The sequence below is a fragment of the Anas acuta genome, chromosome 4 (genome assembly GCF_963932015.1).
Source record: "Anas acuta chromosome 4, bAnaAcu1.1, whole genome shotgun sequence".
NCBI lineage: Eukaryota > Metazoa > Chordata > Aves > Anseriformes > Anatidae > Anas > Anas acuta.
Genome location: NC_088982.1, coordinates 11021815 through 11043308, shown reverse-complemented (window position 1 = coordinate 11043308; position 21494 = coordinate 11021815). Strand labels below are relative to the sequence as shown.

At 38.7% G+C, this 21494-nt stretch overlaps 2 protein-coding genes across 15 annotated transcripts in view; one reads left to right on the top strand and one right to left on the bottom strand.

Moving 5' to 3' along the window:
• Positions 1-21494, top strand: part of SH3TC1 (SH3 domain and tetratricopeptide repeats 1) — an 84074-nt gene that overhangs the window by 4035 nt on the left and 58545 nt on the right. Inside the window, exons 1-2 of one of the 2 annotated variants that reach the window (XM_068679795.1) lie at positions 8220-8349; positions 9757-9852. The gene's annotated coding sequence lies outside the window, so the exon portion shown is untranslated. Of the gene's footprint in view, positions 1-8219; positions 8350-9756; positions 9853-21494 lie in introns of those variants that run through there. The other variant, XM_068679796.1, reaches the window with a different exon arrangement.
• Positions 1-21494, bottom strand: part of ABLIM2 (actin binding LIM protein family member 2) — a 139348-nt gene that overhangs the window by 103285 nt on the left and 14569 nt on the right. The window contains exon 1 of one of the 13 annotated variants that reach the window (XM_068679804.1): positions 6113-6253. The exons of the other annotated variants lie outside the window; for them this stretch is intronic. Coding sequence (XP_068535905.1) covers positions 6113-6128 — 16 coding nt within the window. The 5' untranslated portion in view covers positions 6129-6253. Of the gene's footprint in view, positions 1-6112; positions 6254-21494 lie in introns of those variants that run through there. 13 annotated transcript variants of the gene reach the window in all.

Below are 21494 nucleotides of genomic sequence, written 5' to 3'. Positions count from 1 at the left end.
TCTGGAAGAGAGTCTCATTCAGTTTTCTAATGTCTGCCCTTGCTGCAATTCCTCCTCCATTCTCACCCTCATTGCCGCCACTAGATACCTAAAAGCCCTTTCCATGTCCACCAAGTCAGTAGTTCACTGAGATGCTGAACCTCCCACTCAGTCTTCCAGGGGAAGTTTCTGGAAGTTTTGCCCAAAGTGACACACAATACTCCCATAAACAGAAGTTTTTGTTTTGTTTTGTTTGCTCATTTTGTTTTTGTCTTAGTACATGCATGGGATTGAGCTTCCTGTAGCATTATTCAGCAGCCATTGGTATTCTGTCTTGTCTGCTAAAATTACCCATTCTCTGACTGTCAAAAAGTCTTGTTCAAAGCAATGTGATTTTTGGAGCTATTACTGAAGACCTGGTTATAATTAAGTACATATCCAATAAAAACAACACAGTGCAAAAAGCAATTACAAGTTTATAGAAAGGCAGATACTCAAACTTACACAAACAGTGCACACAGTTCATGCTAATGTGAGCCTTACTCCTCCAAAGAAAACAGAGGAAACTGAACTTTGCAGTGTTTAACTTTTGACATGACAATTTCTCTTTACTGCAACCTGCCCAAAACTACCCACCCTGAAACAAGTGAAGTACCAGCCCTGTAAGAAACTGAAACAACATGTTTTCTTGAGCACAGTACTAGCTTATAACTGTGGAGGAAAGAAGCTTCTCTCTCCAAAGTTATTAACAGAAGCATCAAATTTGTAGCATTTAATTCATGAAATACTAGATTTAAAAATAGCTGACTAGCCAGAACTTATTGGCCTAAAAGAAGATGCCGGAGGTGCCTAACACACTACCAGAGAGTCCTGCAGCACCCTTCCAGGACAGACTAACTGATCTTCACTGCAGCCAAAATACTCTTATCTTTTCAGAGAAAACTATATTTTTCTTCTTCAAAACACAAAAAATATTCTGACTATGCATATACAGAATTGACCACTTCAACCTTTTCCCCTTGTTTTTTCATGTCAAGTGATGATTTTTATAACCTCTGCTTCCTAGCTAATCAGGAATCACAGAACCATGGAATGGTTTGGGTTGTAAGGGACCTTAAAGCCCCATCCAGCCTGGCCCTGAGCACTTCCAGGGATGGGGCATCCACAGCTTCTCTGGGCAACCTGTTCCAGTGCCCCACCACCCTCATAGTAAAGAATTTCTTTATATCTAATCTAAATCTCCCCTCTTTTAGTTAAAAACATTACCCCTTTCCCTATTGCTTTTCTGTAGTCCCCCTTTAGGGAAGGGGGAAATTATGCATAACTTCTTATCAAGGTATAGAATTAAACAAACAAACACACCAACCTTGGATATAAAATAAATAATAAGAAAAAAAACATGGAGTATTTCTTTTGGAATTCTACGAAACTTGAAGTAACATAAATCATATTTAAAATATGCATGTTAGATGAATAATTATGTTGCTCTCCTCTCATTTCAGACCTAAACTAATCAATATTTCACACAAAACCCAAGAAGGGATACAGTGCCTTTGGGCTCTTTATAAAACCGTTCTTTTGAAGAACAGTTTCAAATACTTTCTTCTAGCACAACAAAATGATGTAATTAATAGTATATTTGTTTACATTTGAAGATTTAAAAATATATTGTGCTTTATGTTAAAATAACAATGATTGACATAATTTTGAGAATATTAGCCGACATAAAATTTTAGCTTGTGTATGACTCAATGTGTATTGAATCATTTTAAAATAAATATGTTCAAGTGGTAATTTTCATTCTTCTTCTTTTATGCCTTTCTGTATCAAAATCAGTCTTCAATGCAGAAGTTACAATGAACATATTTAATGAGTGAAATAGTGAATTACTGATGGAACGTAATGATCTGAGACTACTTACCTGATCACAATTGAATAGGGAGCTCATTAAAAACTAAACAATTACATTATACCTTGGTTTGCAGAATGTAATCAAACTAGAAATTTCTTTCTTAAAATTGAATGATTCCTTCTGACTGGAAATACAAGTGCCTGGTTTTCCAAAATTTGCCTCCTCCCAGTTTGGCAGCATTCTACTTTGGCAAAAGTTTGATTTTTTTAAACACAACAACAAAAAATAATAATATAAAAAAAAATACAATAAGATAACTTTCTCAGATAGATTTACTTCTTTTCTGTTTGCTCTAGACATACACACTTCCTACAAGCACTAGGGGAAGAGAGGTTAATTATATCACACATTATTAAAGCTGCTTTACAAACCTTACTGCAATTGTAAAATCATGTTTTCAATGTGCTTATGTCTTTGCCAAACTACACCCATTTATACTGACATTCTTCACATTTGGTGTTCTCAATCTCATGTCTTTACAGGGAAGTTCAGACAAACTGCTTAATCTTTTTATAAAGGTGAAAAATAGCATAGGATAAAATATACTAAATTTCAATGTTAAAAAGAAAGAATAGCACCTTGGAAGTACTTTGGAGTGAAGGCTGACGAGGAGGTGGATTTCCTACAGGTACACAGTTTTGCAAAAATCCACAGACATGTGGTCCAAAAAACCCCAATTCTTAGAACAAACCCGTCTCATTCAGCATTGCTAGACTAACTAGGATGTAGCAACAATGGGGGCTGAAGAAGAAATTTGGCTGAGACAAAAGTGTTTTGGAAGTAGCTCAAAGGAAACTGTGGTGGCAGAAAAGGAGAAGAATTGGGAATCCCTGATCATGCTCTGCTCTAAAGCCTGGAATGGAGAGTTCAAATCCTTGGCAAAAGATCTTATCTAGGACTAGTCCACGCAGAGAATGACAAACCACTTTGCTATCACGTTGTCTTTTAACCAAATGACAGAAATCCTCTAAGTGGATTACAAACACTATGAAGAAACATATGGCCAGAAACTGCATAATTTGACATAGTCTAATGCTTTTTCCAGTTTTGTGCTTTTATTTTAACTTACATAAGGACCCACAGAAGCCATTACTGAGTATAGAAACAAAGTACTGAAAAGTGAAGATGAGTCACGCTTAAGAATATACATTCAGTCTCAGATCAGACCTCATATATGAAGCTTAATAATAAAGACTTCCACCTGTTTTGACCACTGTATGGACACAAATAAGTCCACACATCCCATTTACTCCATATTATTTGACACTGTTCTAAAAAAAAAAAAAAAAAAAAAAAGTTTTTTTAGACTTCCTACTCTTGGTCACTATAGAAGCATGAAATAACAAAGGACCAAATTACACAATTTAACCATTGGTTTGGCAGGCGCTTTCTGTTCTGTGATACAGATATTTTCAAGAGTGTTGTGAAAGAAACAATAAAGCGCAGTTTGAATTGATAGACAACACTGATGTGAATAAATACTTTATTCCTAAAGAACAGTTTCTGCAGTCCCAACAATTACCTCTCAATCAATGGAAAGTGCTGATTCTTCAGCAAGCTTCTCTGATGGATACTGTAGAACCAGAACCTAAAGTCAAAATTAAAAGGAAAACCAGAGAAACGGGAGGGGTTTGTTGGGATGTGGAGGTGGTTCCCCTCTCCTGTTCTTTTTGTGTCAGTTGTGGGTTGTGTTTTGGTTTTGTTTTGTTTTTTGTTGGTTGTGCTTTGTTTGTTTGATTGTTTTTATTTTCTGTTCTTGAAGTTGGGTTCAAAAGGGACAACCCTTTCATTTCAGGCTCATGTAAATGCACTATCATTTGTCTTCAAATCACAGCCCGTCATCAGAAGAAAAAATACATGTGTTTCTCCTCAAAAACTATCAGCACTAATAGCTCATCTGTAAATTCAGCAGGAACATTCCTACTTCACAACCCATTATATTCATTTCATGAGACAGAAACATTTTGCTTAAGCAAAAAAAACACACCTTGTAATATCTAGAATAACATATAAAATTACCAATATCAGCTGTTTGGTTCATAAAGAGATCCGGCAAAGCCAAAGGCCACATTCCAACTCCAAACTAAAACCACACGTTATCATTCTGAAAATGACTATTGTTCTGCACAACTGGATTAAGAGAAAGTTATCTCAGCAGTGTTGACACTGAACCTTGTCATGTCTACAGCTAGAGATGATTCCTGAAAATCAAAATAAACAAATAGGATACACAAATACCATTTACTTATTAAGTATTTTGGACACAGGACAGAAGTATTGATTGCTGAAACCCTGTATTTTGCAACCTGGGGAGGGTGTGGTTCAGGACAGCCTGGAGGGGAATTAAATTTGCAATCTTCTCTGAGGAAGATTAGAGGAGAATCAGATGAGAATTAGAGACCAAAGCTCAAGTTGTTATTTTGCCAAACATTTCTGGTGTTGCTTCAATCAAAACACTCAAGAGCTGGACTCAAACCACCAGATGAAAGCAAAGGAAACAAATATTGAAGTGCCCGTAAAAGTCCTTTTAGGCATTACTTGTGGTTTTAGGTGTCTAAAGCTGGCCTCTGCTGCCTCCCTGCTTTGTGTTTGCATGTAAAATGCAGTGACTAGGAGCACCTCCAATGCTGGCATGTGCGCAGGGATAATAAGTAATACTATAATAAGTAAGTAATATGGTAATACACATGGTGTTTGAAGAACTAGTTGGGCGTGAGCTAAAAATTTCCCTTAGACAAGGGGTTTTATTTTACTATTTTTTTTTTCCCCCTAAGAACTTGTGATTCATTAAGGAGCTCTGTGGGGGCGTAAGATCTCAATGGTCCTGCAACAGCATGTTAAATATCCCATGGCAGCCTGTTCTAACATATTTCTCACTGGTTTATGTTAAAACCTTTTTTCAGGATAATGCATTTGTGCACTTCGCGGTGCCTTTTCATTATCATGCAATACCTTTTCCTTTCATGCATCACAACAAAACACAGTTAACAGGGAGAAAAGGAAAGCTAAAGTGTTGCCTTGTATTTCCACATCATGTAGCCCCTTGAGAACTCCAGCGGGCCATGCAGAGGGCTGAGCTGTGCCCACCCAGTAAGCACAAGCGAGCTGCCCTCCCAAACAGGGCTTTGCAGCACCAGCTGCCTGCGGTTGCTCCTGCAGAAATGCTCACAGCTTCTCCCAGCACCTCTGTTGTAGACTCCTACTGCTATTACTGCTCCTCTCTTTAGTTTATATTCTGTAAGACAAGCAGTTCAGCAAATTCAGTAAATCTTTATGTGATAGGCCTCTATTTAATTAAATTTACTAACGTGGTCCAAAAAGACAAAATACCACAATTTGAGAATCATGTTCCTTTTTGAATCACAAGCCTGTTTCTACTGTTTATAAACAGCTTGTACAGTGCCTTTCCTTTGGCACAGGGGAGAGGACTGCATGCTTTTTCCAGCACTTCCTATGGATCAAAATCAAATCAAAAATCTATAGCTGATACAGGATAGCAGGCAGTTAACATAAAGACTGAAACAACCTGTGATTTTTTGGCTAATTTCAGAGTTTATGGCACTAGAGATGAACGAGAAGCGTTACCCAGCAGAATACAAAGCAATACAAACACACACAAGACATGCAATACAGCACAAGCACTCAGCACACAAGAGCTCCAAATCTCACCATATGCTCAGTGCAAAATTTGTGTCACATAAACATGCCTAGCACAAGCTAACCTCCTGCCTTCATCATTGTAATAAAATATTTACTGAATCCAAGTACACTTAGGAAGAAATCTCTGCTGAATTTTAGAAACTGTTAGTGCAGCAATATAAAGGCTATTTTTGCATGGCTTCTAGCGAGACTGCAATGAGAAAGAATATAGCAGCAGCTCTGCAATATATCTACATGAAGCTAACGGTATTTTTTCATTATAATATAATGAAGTCTAAAGTCATTTAATATTAAATAATAATAGGGAAATTTAAAAATTGATCTGTCAACTAATAAGCGCTAGTATAATCATAGCTTCATAATCTTCACTGATGTAATTAAGTTATCTGAAACAATTTGAAGTAAATGTTTAACCATCTTTCTCTACTCTACAGAATTTTCACTTAACTCCCAAACAAACATTCTTGTGACAATACCAGCGATTAAGTTCCCACGGTTCTGGATGAAAACCAAGTCATTTCAGGTCTGTGCTCCCAAAAACGTGGAGTCATCCCACCATACCTGTATCTTCCGGCATTCTTGCATTAATCCAGCTCTACTGGGACATGGACGTAGGAAATGCCACCACGCTTTCCTGAGCCCTGCTCACAGCGAGGAGCAGCCGGCGGTGGGACGAGCGGGCGCTGCGGCAGCGCGCTGTCATGAGAGTGGCTCCAGCACAACTGCGGCCAGGGCTCAGATGACTCCTGCAGCACCCACGCACAGGCGGGAGGCGAGCCAAAACCTCGCTGGCATGTAAAAATAGCGCCCTGCAGAAGGCTCAATGTTCACATGTCCGCAGGGCGTCCAACGGTGGGCCACTGCTGGCAGGGACATGGAAGGACTGGGGATGCCACCTCCTATAGGCACTGAAAGGCAGCACCAGAAAAAAAAAAAGGCTTGAAGAAGAAAAAACTTCAAACTGGCTGGCCAAAAATTAAAAATACAGGCAGCTGACAAATTAAATATATGGTATCTGCCACATGTGAAGAAACCCCTCTAGCCATACCCTCAATACAGGCTGTCCCGCTCCCTGTCCCTGTGCACAGGAGGGCACAGCACTGATTTCAGAAGATGCTCAGAGCTCACTTCTCTCCAAAAAGCAGTCACGGAGATAACTGGCAGCCCAAAATCGCTCCCCTGATTGTTCATATGGAGCTGGACTGTTCATCACTGGAATAACAGTGATGTGTTGAGCTATTTAAAGCAATACTTGCTTGCCCAGCTCTTATGTGAATATGTTACAATCTGTAGCTCTTGCTTTGGACTAACTTTGTGTGAAGGCAGTAAGGTGGCCTGTATATTCAAAAAGGGGACTGATGGCATGGGGAATAACCTGGCTAAACCTGAGCTAAAGTGCTGGGACAGGAATAGGACTGCATCTGCCTTTAACATGAAGATTTTATTTTTTCCTGCAGTCTCCAAAGCCACCAAAACACTCTCCCCTCCTCCCTTGTTCACCATCCTCTATCCTGTCATTGCCTGCTTGGTTACAAAGCTGCTAAGAAACAGTTTCTTCTCTCTTTCAACAAACAGAAACCGGTCAGGGGTGTAACTGTGAAAATATCTCCTCAGTGTCTGATGCTGCTGTGGGAGGGCTGGGAAACCAACACATATTATGCAGCACTGTACACAAGAGTTACAGCAAGTTCACAGTGCCATGCAGATTGAAGAATATTTTGCACCAAATCATATTAAAATCTTAGCTGCAGGTACGTTTAAGGGTGATTCTCCATCAACATCTATAGTTGATGCTTAATCTTTTCAGAAAAAGTTCAATTCCTTCCAATTTCCATCAAAAACTAAAGCTATCATTTAAAGCTTATTTGTGCAGAATAAGGTGGAAATTTAAAGAAGGCTCAGTGAAGCTCTTACAAATTTCTCTAAGTTCTTACTAGCTCACTACGGATGGATTGTTATAAACACTACATAGAAAGAGGTAGGTGGAGGCTTTTTTTTCCCCAAAAACCAAAAGCATCAAAGCGTCATAAGCATCAAGATGCAATTACGATCAAATTTGAAAATATTTCATGATGATAAGCCAGAATCAGCTGACTGTTTTTGATCTTACAGACTTGACTATCAACTAAAGCTGAAATTAGTAGTAACTCCAGCACTTAGTAGTAACTCCACCACTTTTGCAGAATGTTGCCCTTTAGTTTATTACTTACACAAAATATCTTCACAACAGATGTGAAATAAAACATTGTTTTGTTTGTCAAGTACTGACTATGGGGAATGGAAGAAGCTTGTCTATAAGGACAATTGAGGAGCTTGGACTTCAGAGATCCCTGTGGTGTCCCTGGGCCATGCCTGACATGGTCCATAACTTTACAGAGCCCCTGGCAGACACAGCCTGGGACTCAGACAGCAAGCTTTAAGATCTCAGCTCCTGAGCCCAAATTCTGCACAATGAAACCATAAGCTCACATGCACCACAAGCTGCAGACACAAGGTGTGATATCTGAAATCAAGTAAGTTTAAAGCCATGAATTCACTTTTAACAGTATATGTCCTATCTTACAGGAGCTGACTTTTGGCATTAAAACCTTATGACAGTACTTTATTTCATTCAATACTTTTGTGCTGTCTGTGCTTGGCCAGATCCTTCCCCACAGTCTTTTGGATCCCCACCAGACATCCTGGCTGAGCACTCCAGACACTGGCAGGATTTGGCCTCTGTAGTTTTTCCCAGAGGCTGCTTCAGCTTGGCAGAGAGGCAGGAAGCACTTTGCTAAATAGCACCACTCAGAAGAAAGGTAAATTAATAGACAGGAAACGTGGAAGAGCTTTCCTTCTAATACAGCCTTTCCCTCCACTTCCCAGACAATTTCCTTTTCAAGACTAAATGCTGTATCATCTATATTTTGACAATCATGACACAGCTGAATACTGTACTAATTTGTATTTACAATTCCGCTTGTAAACTTTGAGCCTCCCCTACGGTCTCACAACTTGGCTACAGCAGAGGAAAACTCATAGATGAATAGGTTTTTGATAGTGTTACAGTGAAACTCCAGCACTTGGCTTGATGGACACAAACTAGCAGACTATTGTCCCTCATTTATTGTGGTTTACTGACAAGATGAGGCAATGGCAAAAGACAACTGATGGCAGCACAAGCAGGACAGCTCACATACCGACTGCTGACACTCCTGCTGCAAATGAGCCATAAAACATTACAGGTTTAAACCTATTTCTCAACTCAATGCAAGCCTGTAACTCCTCTATAATAATGTTAGTAATAATACACCACCCTTATTATAGAAAAAGATGAGGCCCTTGGCTCTTCTTGAAACTTCAAGTTCTGGTAGCCAGGGCACTGCCTTCACAGCATCCCTCACCATCTTTCTGCTTTGGATTTTGTTTAACCAAGGTTACATCACTGAGGTCAATGTCTCTGCTGATGGCAGCCAGACAGCTTAGCAACAAATTCAGGCCACGCTGAAATGGATTAGCAAGCTGCAAACTCTCTAGAGCCAATGGTGCCATTGGTTTTAAATGGCTTTTTTTTTTTTTTTTTTAGAAAAAAAAAAGCTTTCAGATCTATTCCTGATTAATTCACTTTTTTCTATATTCATTTCACTCTTCCCACTACAAGTGAGTGGCAATAGTATGGAGAGAGTATACAGTCTAACACTGCTCCCGCTCTCCCATGATCAGAGCACCTTTCTAGACCCATTTGAGCTTTTTTTTTTTTCATAGCCTGTCTTAGAAAATGTTTAGAAAAAATATTTACTTTATAAAACAAAAATATTTATTTTTCTAAATATGGAAAAATGCAGTTGTTCTTCACTTTTTTTTTTTTTTTTAAAAAAAAAGAACTTTTATCTAATTGAGAATTTAAAGAAAAAAATCAGAGCTAGCAGCTGAGATTCAGGAATTTTGCAATATACAACACACACATGCCTGCTTGCACACAATTCCCATTCTGCTTGAGGTCTGCATGTCCATGAACTATTTGCCTCTTACTAAGTTTCTAACCAACAGTGTATATGCTTTTAAAAGCACATGGAAATTACAGAGCTCACTCTCACTAGATATTAAAAAGAATTACTTTTTATACACAACCTGTAATTGATGAATTTTACTTTGAGTACACTGGAAATTACAAGAAATATTTCACAGATTGTTCACAGCATGCTTTAAATTATCTTTCCTCCTAGGTCACAAAAAGTGGCTGCAGTGCTACTTGGGATAGCGTTTATTTGGATTTTCCATTGAGGATAGAATGATCACAAACAAACAAGCAAGCAAAAGAAGTGAGTACATCCCTGTATATAAATACAGAGATTTTGGCAATGCTTGATCACTAGGACAAAAATAATGAAACAGATTTCCTTTTAATTATCATCATCTGTCAGTTGAAGTAATCTGTAGTGGTTGTGTTTAAAGTTGGCACTACTGCCGAATGATTCTTGCCCTCAAGCACTTATGATCTAAACAAAGACGACAAACATATGGTGGAAGCGAAAATAAACAATAAAGGGTAAAGGTTTAACAAGATAAAGTAGGATAAATGGTACATCCACAACTAAACCCATAGCCTTTGACTTTCTGCCCATTCTTTCTTGGTGTTACCAAGCACAGCTCCCGTTCCTGCTGGAAATGGACTTGCAGCACCACCCAACTGCACCCACTGGGACCAGATATACCCTGCCAAAAATGTCCTGTACAGAAGTAGTCCAAATTCTAACTTCTCTTCTGACTATCAAACACTTCAATCCTCAAGTGAGAGAAAACATCTGCACAGTAATGAAATATACATGGATGTGTCTAATTGAAACACACACACAAGCAAGTCTGAGAAAAAGAACAATTTGTGGTTTCTTGTAGTGCAAGGCATCAAATTATAAGATACTGAAAATGCTGCATATTTATAAAGCAGAAAATATTCAAATGTGAGATAAGGCTGAGAATTCACTCTGAGCTTTGCATATAGAATTGCACGTAGCTGTGCTTGCTCCAGAGGTAACTGGGTCATGAATCCCTTCCTGCTCCCTGCTATCTCTTGGGAATAAAGAGCTTCCTTCAGCCCTGAAACTGGTGATGACAGCCCTTGTCTGCTGGCCAGCCCATTGAATGAATGAAACCACAGCTTCTCCCACTGCTGGCTTCCTTCTCACATGGGTCCCTCTACAGCAGACCTAGATAAGACTGAAGCACGTGATGTCCCCTTTTACTGTCCCGACTACAACATAAGCACCAGCCTCCAGATTTATCTGGAAAAAACATACTAATACATACAAAATGGTGCACAGAGGTCAAATATACAGCCTACAATGCCTTTAGTGAAGCTTTCATAACAGCAAAAATACTATACAAAGAGGTGCAAGAAAATTCTTAAGAGAACTAGGGGAAAAAAAAATCCCTGTCTCATAATGAGGTCACAGCATGCCAGCACATCCAGAAAGTGGTTTGCTAAGTGACACAGGTCAGAGGGTAAATGGATACGCTCTGGTTAGCAGCAAAGTGACAGTGAAAGCCGCAGAGATGCCACCACGTACCTCACATCTTACAAATAGACCTGAAGCACAGGGAATTTGCTGACCTTGCGAAACTGATAGGGATGGCCAGTGAAAACGAAGCAGATGTCAGAAAAGACAAGACATGCTTAAGTAGAGGTCATAGGCTGACGTGCTATTTAGAGCAGAAAAACCGCCATGTAATATGGGTAAGGCAAAGAATGAACAAAAGGTATTCGTTACTAAAAGGTCCCACTACAAGGGACTAATGAGAGGGAGGATTTGAGAGAGAGGGAGGGAAACTTAAACCCTCTGCTGAATAGCTGGTACTAAATGAGGAACACAATCAGGAGAATGGGATGTGTTGTGTTAAGGGAAGGTATCCCAGCAGCAATAAAATGGTACTGTAACAAGAACTGTCAAGATAAAACCCTGAATCCGAGCTCGGCACTTTATGGGAGGGAAACGGCAGCAGCAGATGAGACAATAAATGGCAGTCAACATGTCCAAAATTCTCCCTAGAAGGCTTGGAAGTTAGAAGAGCTAATTTATGTCCTTTAATACAGCAGGAACTATACTACACGGAATTGTGACATTTAGAGGATTGTGAACAGTGCAAGAAAGATGACAGGCCCTTTGAATATGCCAGGATCATTTGGGGGTATTTCTTCTGGGAGTAAATGAATGCATAGAGCAGGTTTTTAAGGTTGGATTTTCTGTGTGGGCTGATGTTTCACATGCATACAAAGGGAGAAAGAGATCACTAAATGTTATTTTATCATTGTTTTACACACAAAAATACCATTTACATTGTCTGGATTTTTAATCAATGGAAATTTCCAGTGCTTAAATAGAGAATAAACCGAACTATTAGCTAAGTAATTACATAGACTTAAAGGGTCTTCATTGCTTTGCTCTCTTCTGGAAAGTTACACAGCCATTTCCATAATTTTGCAGACATAAGCTGTCTGTTGTATAGGATCATCAAATAATAGTATAGGTTGACTGCTCTCCTTGTCCCCTGCATGTGCACCCAACTCCTAGCACTTTAAACCCACAGTGACCAAGCCAGAAAACAATTTTCTGCCTGCTTTCCAAATCCCATCTTCTATAAAACAATGTAGCTGCAAAACAGCAGGGCAGATCCAAAGCCTGCTTGAATACATTAATTTTGGTTGATGGTCACTGAGGAATTTGCCAACAGTATGGGTTGTTGTTTAGAAAGCAAAGATAAAAAATAAGTCATCACTGGAAATCTAATACTGTTGGACTTTACCCTGCTCCCAGTGATGCCCACCAGTGAAACAGCTATTGATTCAGTTGGAAGACTTTAAACAGCATTAATTTCTCATCTCAGTTCAACTAAGTTTTGATCTCAGCATTTTACTTATCACTACCAGAAAGTTCAGCATTTTCCCTATTCGCCTAAGGTTACAATGTCTCATCAGCAGCATTTGAAAGGAAATCATCTCTGAGCTGACTTTAATACCAAGAAACAAAGCAAAAAGATTTTTTTTCTTGGAGTGCTTTAAATTTACTGATATTCTTTATTGTTCGGTGCCAGCGTAAGTAGTTCCAAAACTAATAGCTGCCTCTTTTTTAAAGAATCAATTAAAAAACCCTGGACTCATTACCAGTGTATCAGCGTGAACCTGAGATAAATGCTCAAAACACTTTAAAATTACATGCTGATTTATCATAAGAGGAAGCTCACAGAAAGCTGTGAAACTACTGAATATGTGTAACCTCGAGATAATGTAAAGGGTTGTTGATATGAGTGTCCTGCTGAAGGCAGGTGTTGTTGGACAGATTAAGCCTCACACAGGCTGCAGCTGATGGGCAGTAAAGGAGGTGCTGGAACTGCATCTTCTCTGCAGCTCCCTGGCTGCCCCATGGTCACTTCCAGTACCTCCACTGGTTACTGGAGCCATACTCTTTCCCATCTTCAGGATATCAAACCATAGAGAAGATGCTGTAGATCAGAACCTGCTGTTTTGTTGCTGGTTCCCACCCTCCAGTTGGCAGTACTGACCAGACTATGGCCCTGCTCAGCATCCTCCCACCTCATTTTCACGGTGATATTTGCTCTCAGCTGTGTTGTTGAGCAGAGGAAGGGAACAAGCAAATTCCCTGGCTAGGAAATGAGCAAGTGTTTGGAACCAGGAAAAAACAGTTTAGAACAAATTTCCATGGCTCATTTCTCTTTCCATTCCCTGGTACAAACAGAGTAACAACAACCATGCCTACTTGTTATAGCAACACCAAAAAGCCAAAGCAAAATAAAATAACATAAAACCCAGTAATGTATCTTGCTAGTTAAGCCACAATGAATTACCCTCAACCATTGATTACTCTATAAGGTACTCACTTTCCATTAATGTTATATGAAATGGAGTTTCTAAAAGGATTACAAACAATAATTTAAGGACCTTTCCAAAGGTTCTTTCTTTTTTATGTATTATTCTGTTGAATATAAAAATGTCTTGAATAATTCATGCTGCAATATAAAACTGAACTCCTCCTGGCTTTATTCACTATGCTTAATTTGGCATTAAGATGGGATTAGCCACTGTTTTATTGCAATCATACAGTTACTTCAAATTATTATAATGATTATTATAGGTATTGACATTACTGAAGTGTTGGAGCTCAAGTCACACCACTTTAAACAGGTGCAAATTAGTTAACATTGGTGAAGTTGTCACAGCATGAAACCTCTTCGATTCACTTACATATGAGTCAAATTGTGCTTCATCCCCAAAAGATACATCAGCACACTGCCTCTATTTTCACATTTGGGCTACACAATTTCTGTAATCGCTTCTCTTCCAAAACTGCATCCATAAGAGAAATGCGTTACATTCACACAAACACAACCCCTGAGCCTAGAGCCACTGTGCTACTTCTTGCACAGCTCTGCAACCAACATTTTTACTGCCTCCAGACACTTTTTTTAGCTGCTTACAACAGTCTTTGAGCACACAAGATCGAGTTTTTGGTTTGCTTACTTTGCAACATGCCAGCTTATACTGTTAGTGGATTCATGTAAAACCAAATACATGTATTTTGGTCAGGAGCTTTATACAAACCTGTCATGGAAAGAAGGGGAAAAAGAAATATCACCTAAAAAAAAAGTGTCTATTTGTTGGAAAGGTATTGCACAGCACTTTTTCCAGGTAAGATACAGAAATGCAACTCATTGAAGGACAGATGAAAACGCTATACCAAATCCTGTGCCAGAAGACTCCTCTAATTTTACTAGGGTTGAAACCTGGAAAAATTACATTCCCCATTTCAGGGGAACAACAGCAAGATGTACGCAGTGTGTTGGCAGGAGATGCTGGAGCCTCTATGCCTCTTCCAGCCCCTGTGCCCAGGTTGCTCTGCACAGAGGCCTCTGTTTTGAAGAGGAGCATGAACTTGGTGCTGCAGCCTGGTTCCAGCCCTGGGGCAGGGTGAGGCTGTGGGGAGCACCACCAGGTGCTGCCTGTGTCAGAGTGTCCAGAGGGCTGGAAAAGAAGGAAAAAATGCAGCCCTGTGTGATGAAAAGTGGGATTCAGACACTGATTTCAGTTCATCAAGGGGAAAACTGTAAGTTATGGTTGGACGACAGCACCGAAGAGTATTTTTCAATTCAAAATAAAAGTAAGCAGAGGAAAATACTTTAAAGAATTTTTAAAGAACTTTCTTAATCTAAATGCGCTATTAGTTTCACTGTGACTGAATCTGGTAAATCCTCTCATTGCAGGCAACAAATATGAGGAACCTAAGACTGTAGCCAAGGCCTGGCCTTGACCAGCTGTTTTTCCAAGAGCATTAGGAAAAACCTTTATTTTCCTCTGTGTCAAGAGACCCCCTTCTTTCCACCCCTAAGCCAAGAGTTTCTGCCAAGCAGAGGCTGATGCCCCACTACCCATTCCACCGGCTGCAGCTCCTGGCAGATGTAGGTCACACCGATGGGAAGGAACTGTGGAGCTTGATCTGCCTGCAGTCTGCTCCAATTGCCAATAATCCCACAGAATCTGGTCTTTAATGACAACATACTAAGACGATGATTATGTGGGATGCAAGTAGCTATTCCTTGACCTATAGCCTGCTAAAATGAGACTCAGTCTGTCTGGCTTTCCTTGCCACTGCCAGTCTGTGACACTGTTGCTTGATGTTTGGCCAACTGGTATTTTGTAGAAGCTGGATAAATGATGCTTGGCTAAGCCTGGTGGACCATGGGAGGCAGGGGAGCAGGAGGAGGCTGGCCTGCCTTATTGTCTTGCAGGACTGCAAAACACAGGAGCTCTTTTTCCTCTTCCCCATTGTGGACCACATGCCAAAGGAGCATCAGGCACAATCCAGCCCTGCTCTACTCCCCCGGTATCACACAAAAATAATGGTTTTAATAAGAGAGCAGTCCAACTTCAGTTTAATATACTACACAGAAAAAGCAAGCAATCCATGCTACCACAGTACATTTCTAGTGTTTATTTCAGAAACAGAATATAAGCAAAGATAATTCTCCTCCCAGTCCAAACAGTCATAAAGTAAGTGATGACTCAGAGGGTAAATACCAATTCTATGGCATCCCAGTCCTCTCTATCATTTAGAGTGACAGCCCTGCTCCCACTGAATAAAAAAGACAATTCTGCTTTGTAATGAATGAAATAAACATTTGCGCCAGTATGACTAGTTTTTCTGCACTGCTGAACACTATCAGTATCTGTATTTCAAAACCTCTGTGTTTTAACAGCAACTCTCTAGAAACAGGCCTGAAGTTCAAAAAGTTATTTTGCTTTTCTTAGTACTTCCTTAAAGCATGGATATGAACACAGCACTAAGTAAGCTACCTAAGAAAAACATAAAGTTAATCTGATCAAGCTAGAAGAAGCCAATATCAATTTCATATTCAAAGCATGATATCCAACACTGTGGAAAGACTGATGAGGTCCTCAGGGTATGAAAAATGATAGGATGTGATTGAATTATCTCAGCAATACAATTTCTTATAAAAGAGCTAGGAAAAAAAAAAAAAAAAGAAAGAAAAAAAGACACAGTGATGCCTAACATGTTAAATAAGCAAAGAACTAGGAGCAATTCCTTAATCCAATCCAATCCTTACTTTTCTAATAAATTTAGCTACAACTGTCATTGCTGCTGTGCAAAATGAGACATTTGCTGGAAGTACCTGTCTGCTCATTAACCACCTCACTCATCCCAGCCAGTGACACATAAGGTGCCAAAAGCACAAAACCCTAAATTAGTAATCATGACTAGCAGAAGCCCTTAATTTGAGCTAACTTGAAGACTCGGTCATTCTAACAACATCTTTCATACTGTCAGTCACATATCAGTCCCATCTCTTTAAGCTACTCAACTAGTAATACCTTTCTGTCTCAGTAAGAGTTGGAAATTCCTGTGCTATCTCAATTTCTTCCTGCACTGAGTTGAAAAGCATGGTCTGAATTTCAGTCTGGAAGATGGGAATGACATGCACTTATGCCCCAAGCCATACAGCTTAATGACCCACATCATGTCACAGTTTCACCACCTAGCACCACACTGACAAATGAAGGCAGAGGTTTTAACGCTATGGATTGTGCCACTGATTTCATAATGACAATGTTTTTAGACAGTTTTATATTTTCAAAGCACTGTGAGGAAGAGTAACATTTCAAACTGCAATTGTAGTCATTAAAGGAATGAGTTTTCAGCTTTTCACTCTGCAAAAACACAAGCTTTATACAAATAGACAAATAAGGTCAAATTTCTGTCTTCCCTTGTCTGATGGGATAGACATCATCTCACCTACCTCCAAGCATCCATTAAAGTCATTAAAGTCATTAAATATATATATATATATATATATATATATATGTATACAATTACTTTAAACAAATACCATTGTTTCTGGAGGCTGATAACACCTCAGTACAATGTTTTCAATCCATTATTTCACCAATGCACTGCACCATTTTCTTCCTTTTTGTGCTATTTTTCTCCTTCGAGTACCTCTTGATAATTAGGAACTTTTAATCATTAATTATCCTAGTTATTGGCTGAGTCTTTTTCTGGTTTCTTTCTTTGTTTTTCCTCTGCAAACATGAATTCATTAATTGTCTTTCATATTTTTGGATGCTCATACTAACAGAGTGCATACTACCATGAGCATCAATGAATATGAAAAATATTAGTGCAATATTTCAGTGGTATTGAAGTCGGCTGAAATACTCCTGTATATTTCATTCATGGATATATATTCATGGATACCTATCTTGATGGGTTTGGCAGGTCAAACTATCAACTCTTCAGAGGCAAGTTCATAATTACTTTTTATCTCTATATTATGCCAGCTTTTGTTTGCTGAAACAATACTGCCAAGAGCAATGCAAGTTTAATCAGAAAAAAAATTAGCAATTTCCACACAAAGACCACTGTGCAATATGTTACAACATGCAAATGTATTTTATTCAAAACAGAAGTATCATAATGGTTTAAGCATTACTCTTGGATGGGAATTAACAATATGTACCATTGTATAACAAACACGAAACATCTTTAACCTCTTAACTTTAAAATTAGGCAACGGGGAATAAAAGGAACTCTTTCTGAATAAATATTCCCCAAATGCTACAAATTCTTATTTCCAGATCATGACTGTGCAAGTTCAGGATATATTAAATACATGTGTAAACTGTCTCTTTAACATAGACTCTTAAGAAAACTTTACAGATAAATGGAAAAGAATGATTTTTCAGTGAAAAGGAAACTTGTCCTTTTTAGAGTAAGGTTTGTAAAAACAATAGGAAACCTCTACATATAAGTACCTAGTAAATTCATGCAAACACAGGCATTGCCCATAAGTAAAAAAAAAAAAAAGAAAAGAAAAAAAAGAAAAAAATTACTCAAAATTACTCATCTCCCTGGGAACAGAAGAGCCACAGGTACTCTGAAATGGGGAAATACATGAAATCAGCATTTCTGATGGAGGAGATTGCCTCCTGTTTTTTGGCCCTACCACTCTCAACAAAAATGGTCTTTTTTCACATTATTTTCTTATTTTTTTTTTCCAAGGAATACATGCACCCATTGTCAATTCTTCTTCCTAAAAATATATTTATTCCAAAAGAATAAAAAGCGCCCTAAATGCTAGTTTACAGTATTGCTCCTATTTTTTTTCCTCAAATGGTATCATTTGATGATTGACATCTATCACTTTACAATCCTTCGAGTTTTTGATAAAACAGTCTTGGTCAAGATCCTGTATTGGAAGTTTTCTATAAATATAGTAACAATTATATTTTTATTAGTAAATTTGCCGTTCAGTATGGCATTCAAGAGAAAGTAGCCTAATCCCTGCACCTGTATTCAAGAATATTTTCTGTTCTGCTTTACAAATGGCTTCTTTTAAGCTCCCACTTTGCTTTCTTTGCAGTTGCAGGTCAAATCCACCACCTAAGTCATGCAATCAGTTCTAGCTTGGTTATCCCTATACTGATGTAATCAACACTTAGTTGCCAATTGATTGAGCTGATTTCAGTTGTGAGTTCCACTTCGTGAAGGGGAAGGATACAGGAAAATGACTCCAAATCCTTTCTTTGCTCTCTAGACATGTGACCAATGTGCCGTGCCCTTCACTACAGCAGTATGATAGCAGCCCCCGAGGGATCCTCTGGCAGACTGACACTGCTGTGTATTTATCATTTCCACGTATGGTCTGATAACAATTATTAGAAATTTTTAGAAATTTAGAAAATTATTAGAAATTTAAAAGACAGAAAATAATTCTAATCAAGCTGAAGTTGACTATTTTTCATTCATAGTCTATGTTTCTTTTTAAAGCAGTGAGATTATGTTTTTGTACATTTGCACAGAGGCAGAATTATAACGACTCCTTTAAAATGCATTCTTCTACTTACACAGAAAGATTTAATTATTTTACTTAAAAACAATCCAAACCCTTTTAAACACTCATATCTACTCAAAGACTTTAATGACTATGTGCTAATCCTAAATTCAGTTATGCATCAATCCATTTATTAGCTGCATGATGAAGCATGGCCATTGCTGGAAAATATAATAAAATATATATTGCTCTTTTAAAACTGATTTTGGTCTCATCTTTAAAACAGCTCCTTGTCTACAATATATTTTACAATCATTCTACAGATGGTTTTATATTAATGAGTTTCTACCTCTCCTCAATAGATATTCAGGAATTCACAATATGCTTTCCATTCAGTGCACAAGAAAATAATGATCTCAAGATTCAACTTTAAAATCAATACACTATCTTAAAATTGGCCTAGCTGTAGTAACGGCATACTAAATTAAAAATTAAAAGCTGCGTATTCTATTATGCAGAAAATCTACAGAATATTTGAAATGTATTGTTTTTATTCTTGGGTCAGCTGTGTAAGAGATTAGATCTTTTAATTATCTGTTGCAGAATGGAAAAGTTAAGTCTTGAATCCATTTAGCTGTTCAGTTTATGACCTGGAGAATTAAATCTGACCCTTTATAAAGTGCATCACATACACTGACACATGGCTACAGTTATAAAACAGACACATAACTCTTAGCTGAGATACCATTATGCTAAAGAAGAACTTAAGTTTCCATTGAAAGTTTTTCTTTTATTTTTGGAAGCACTGCATGAGAGTCCCAGAAGCATTAACTTACTCTTCTGCTCTAGCTTTAAATAAAAATTTAATCACACTGAAGTCAAGTTTAGCACACCCACACACTACATTTAGAACCACAGAATAATGTAGGTTGGGAGGCACCTCTGGAGGTCATTGAGTCCTGCTTACCCCTCAGCATGGATCCCACTCAGTCAGGTTCCCAGGGCCTTGTCTGGTTCTGATCTGACAGAAGGATGGAAGGACACCACTTCCCTGAAAAACCTGCTCCAGTGCTTTTCCACCTCCCCTGGGATTTTTTTCCCCCTTATATCTAATCAGAAGTTTCAATGTTTCACTGCTGCCTCTTGTTCTTTTGCCATGCATCTCTGAGAAGCAGATCTCAGAAGCAGAAGTTCCACCATCTTTTCAGTCCACCAGGTGGAAGTCGAAGACAGCGATGTAAACATCCTCTCAGCCTCCCCTTGGAGCCTGCCTCCACAGCCCCTCCTCATACACCCAGACCCCAGCTGCCCATGGACCTGTTACTCTTTGTGCCGGGGCAGGACTCTGCATGACACCCTGACCTGACAGCAAAACAGACCTGTCTAAAATCACTCTCTAGCATGAACATCACCATAAATGCACGAGGACTCTTTTCAGCAAGGTGATAACAATTAGGCTCCCAAATTCATATTCAGGATCTACGGAAAAAGCGGCATGGCATTTGGTGCTGCTGAACACCTTTAACTTGCAGAATCTTTGTCCATCTAGATTTTTACAAGGCCATCTTCAATCATAATGTTATACTACACAACACAAGTAGTAAAGCCAAACTTTTCTCTCTAGATCTGCCATAAGGAATTTGGGATATCCTGGCAGGGGGTCAACATTTCTCATCTGAACTTGTAGTTTTAGACCACTGGATTCTATTAGAACAGAATCTACTTTTAGGCAGTCATATAAGTGACTAAATGAATGACATTTATTTTTCTTCTGTTGTTGTTGTTTTAAGATATAAATGTCAAAATGAATTTCTTATCCCATAGTGCTGTCAGTCACAATGAATATGTATTTCCATTTATACTTCTTGCCTTCAGACTTGCAGCTGTCTGGCTCTAGGATAGACCCAGAGAGAGTTCAGGAGGAATTTCATTTCAATCCTACAAATAAAATATTAGACTCAAAATGACCTTGGAAATGCCATCATCAAAAAGTCACAGTTAAGTGGAGGAGCAATGCCATCTTTTAAAATCTATGCTTATACCATACATACAAAGAAATGAATCTGGTTTACAATATTAAACATTTAACACTGCACTTTGCAGGGCCAGACATTAGAAAAGTTCTAGCAATTTTATAGCAGTAAACACTGATCCCAGTGAACCACATGTTCTACAGGGCACAATCTTAGGCACAGGTATTACTGTACATGTATCCAGCATCAAGACTCTGCATGCTGCACAGCTCCCTTGCAGTTCAAATGCTAGGCAAAGTGATTAGCACTGCTTATCTAACTGCTTGTTGAAATTTGGCTGACTCTTCCACTTTGGGAGCTTTGGGATTGCAATATAAGAAGCATTGTTAAGTCTCACTATTTTATCACAGCCTTGAAATACGTGATGTTTTAAACTAAGTGCCATCACTGTGAGACTAGTCATTATGCAGAAATCTACAGGCTGAGGGAATTGGAGTTGTTCAGTCTGGAGAAGAAAAGGCTCTGGGGAGACCTTAGCAGCCCTCCAGTACCTAAAGGGGCCTACTGAAAAGCTGGGGAGGGACTCTTTGTCAGGAGGTGTAGTGGTAGGACAAGGAGTAATGGCTTTAAAA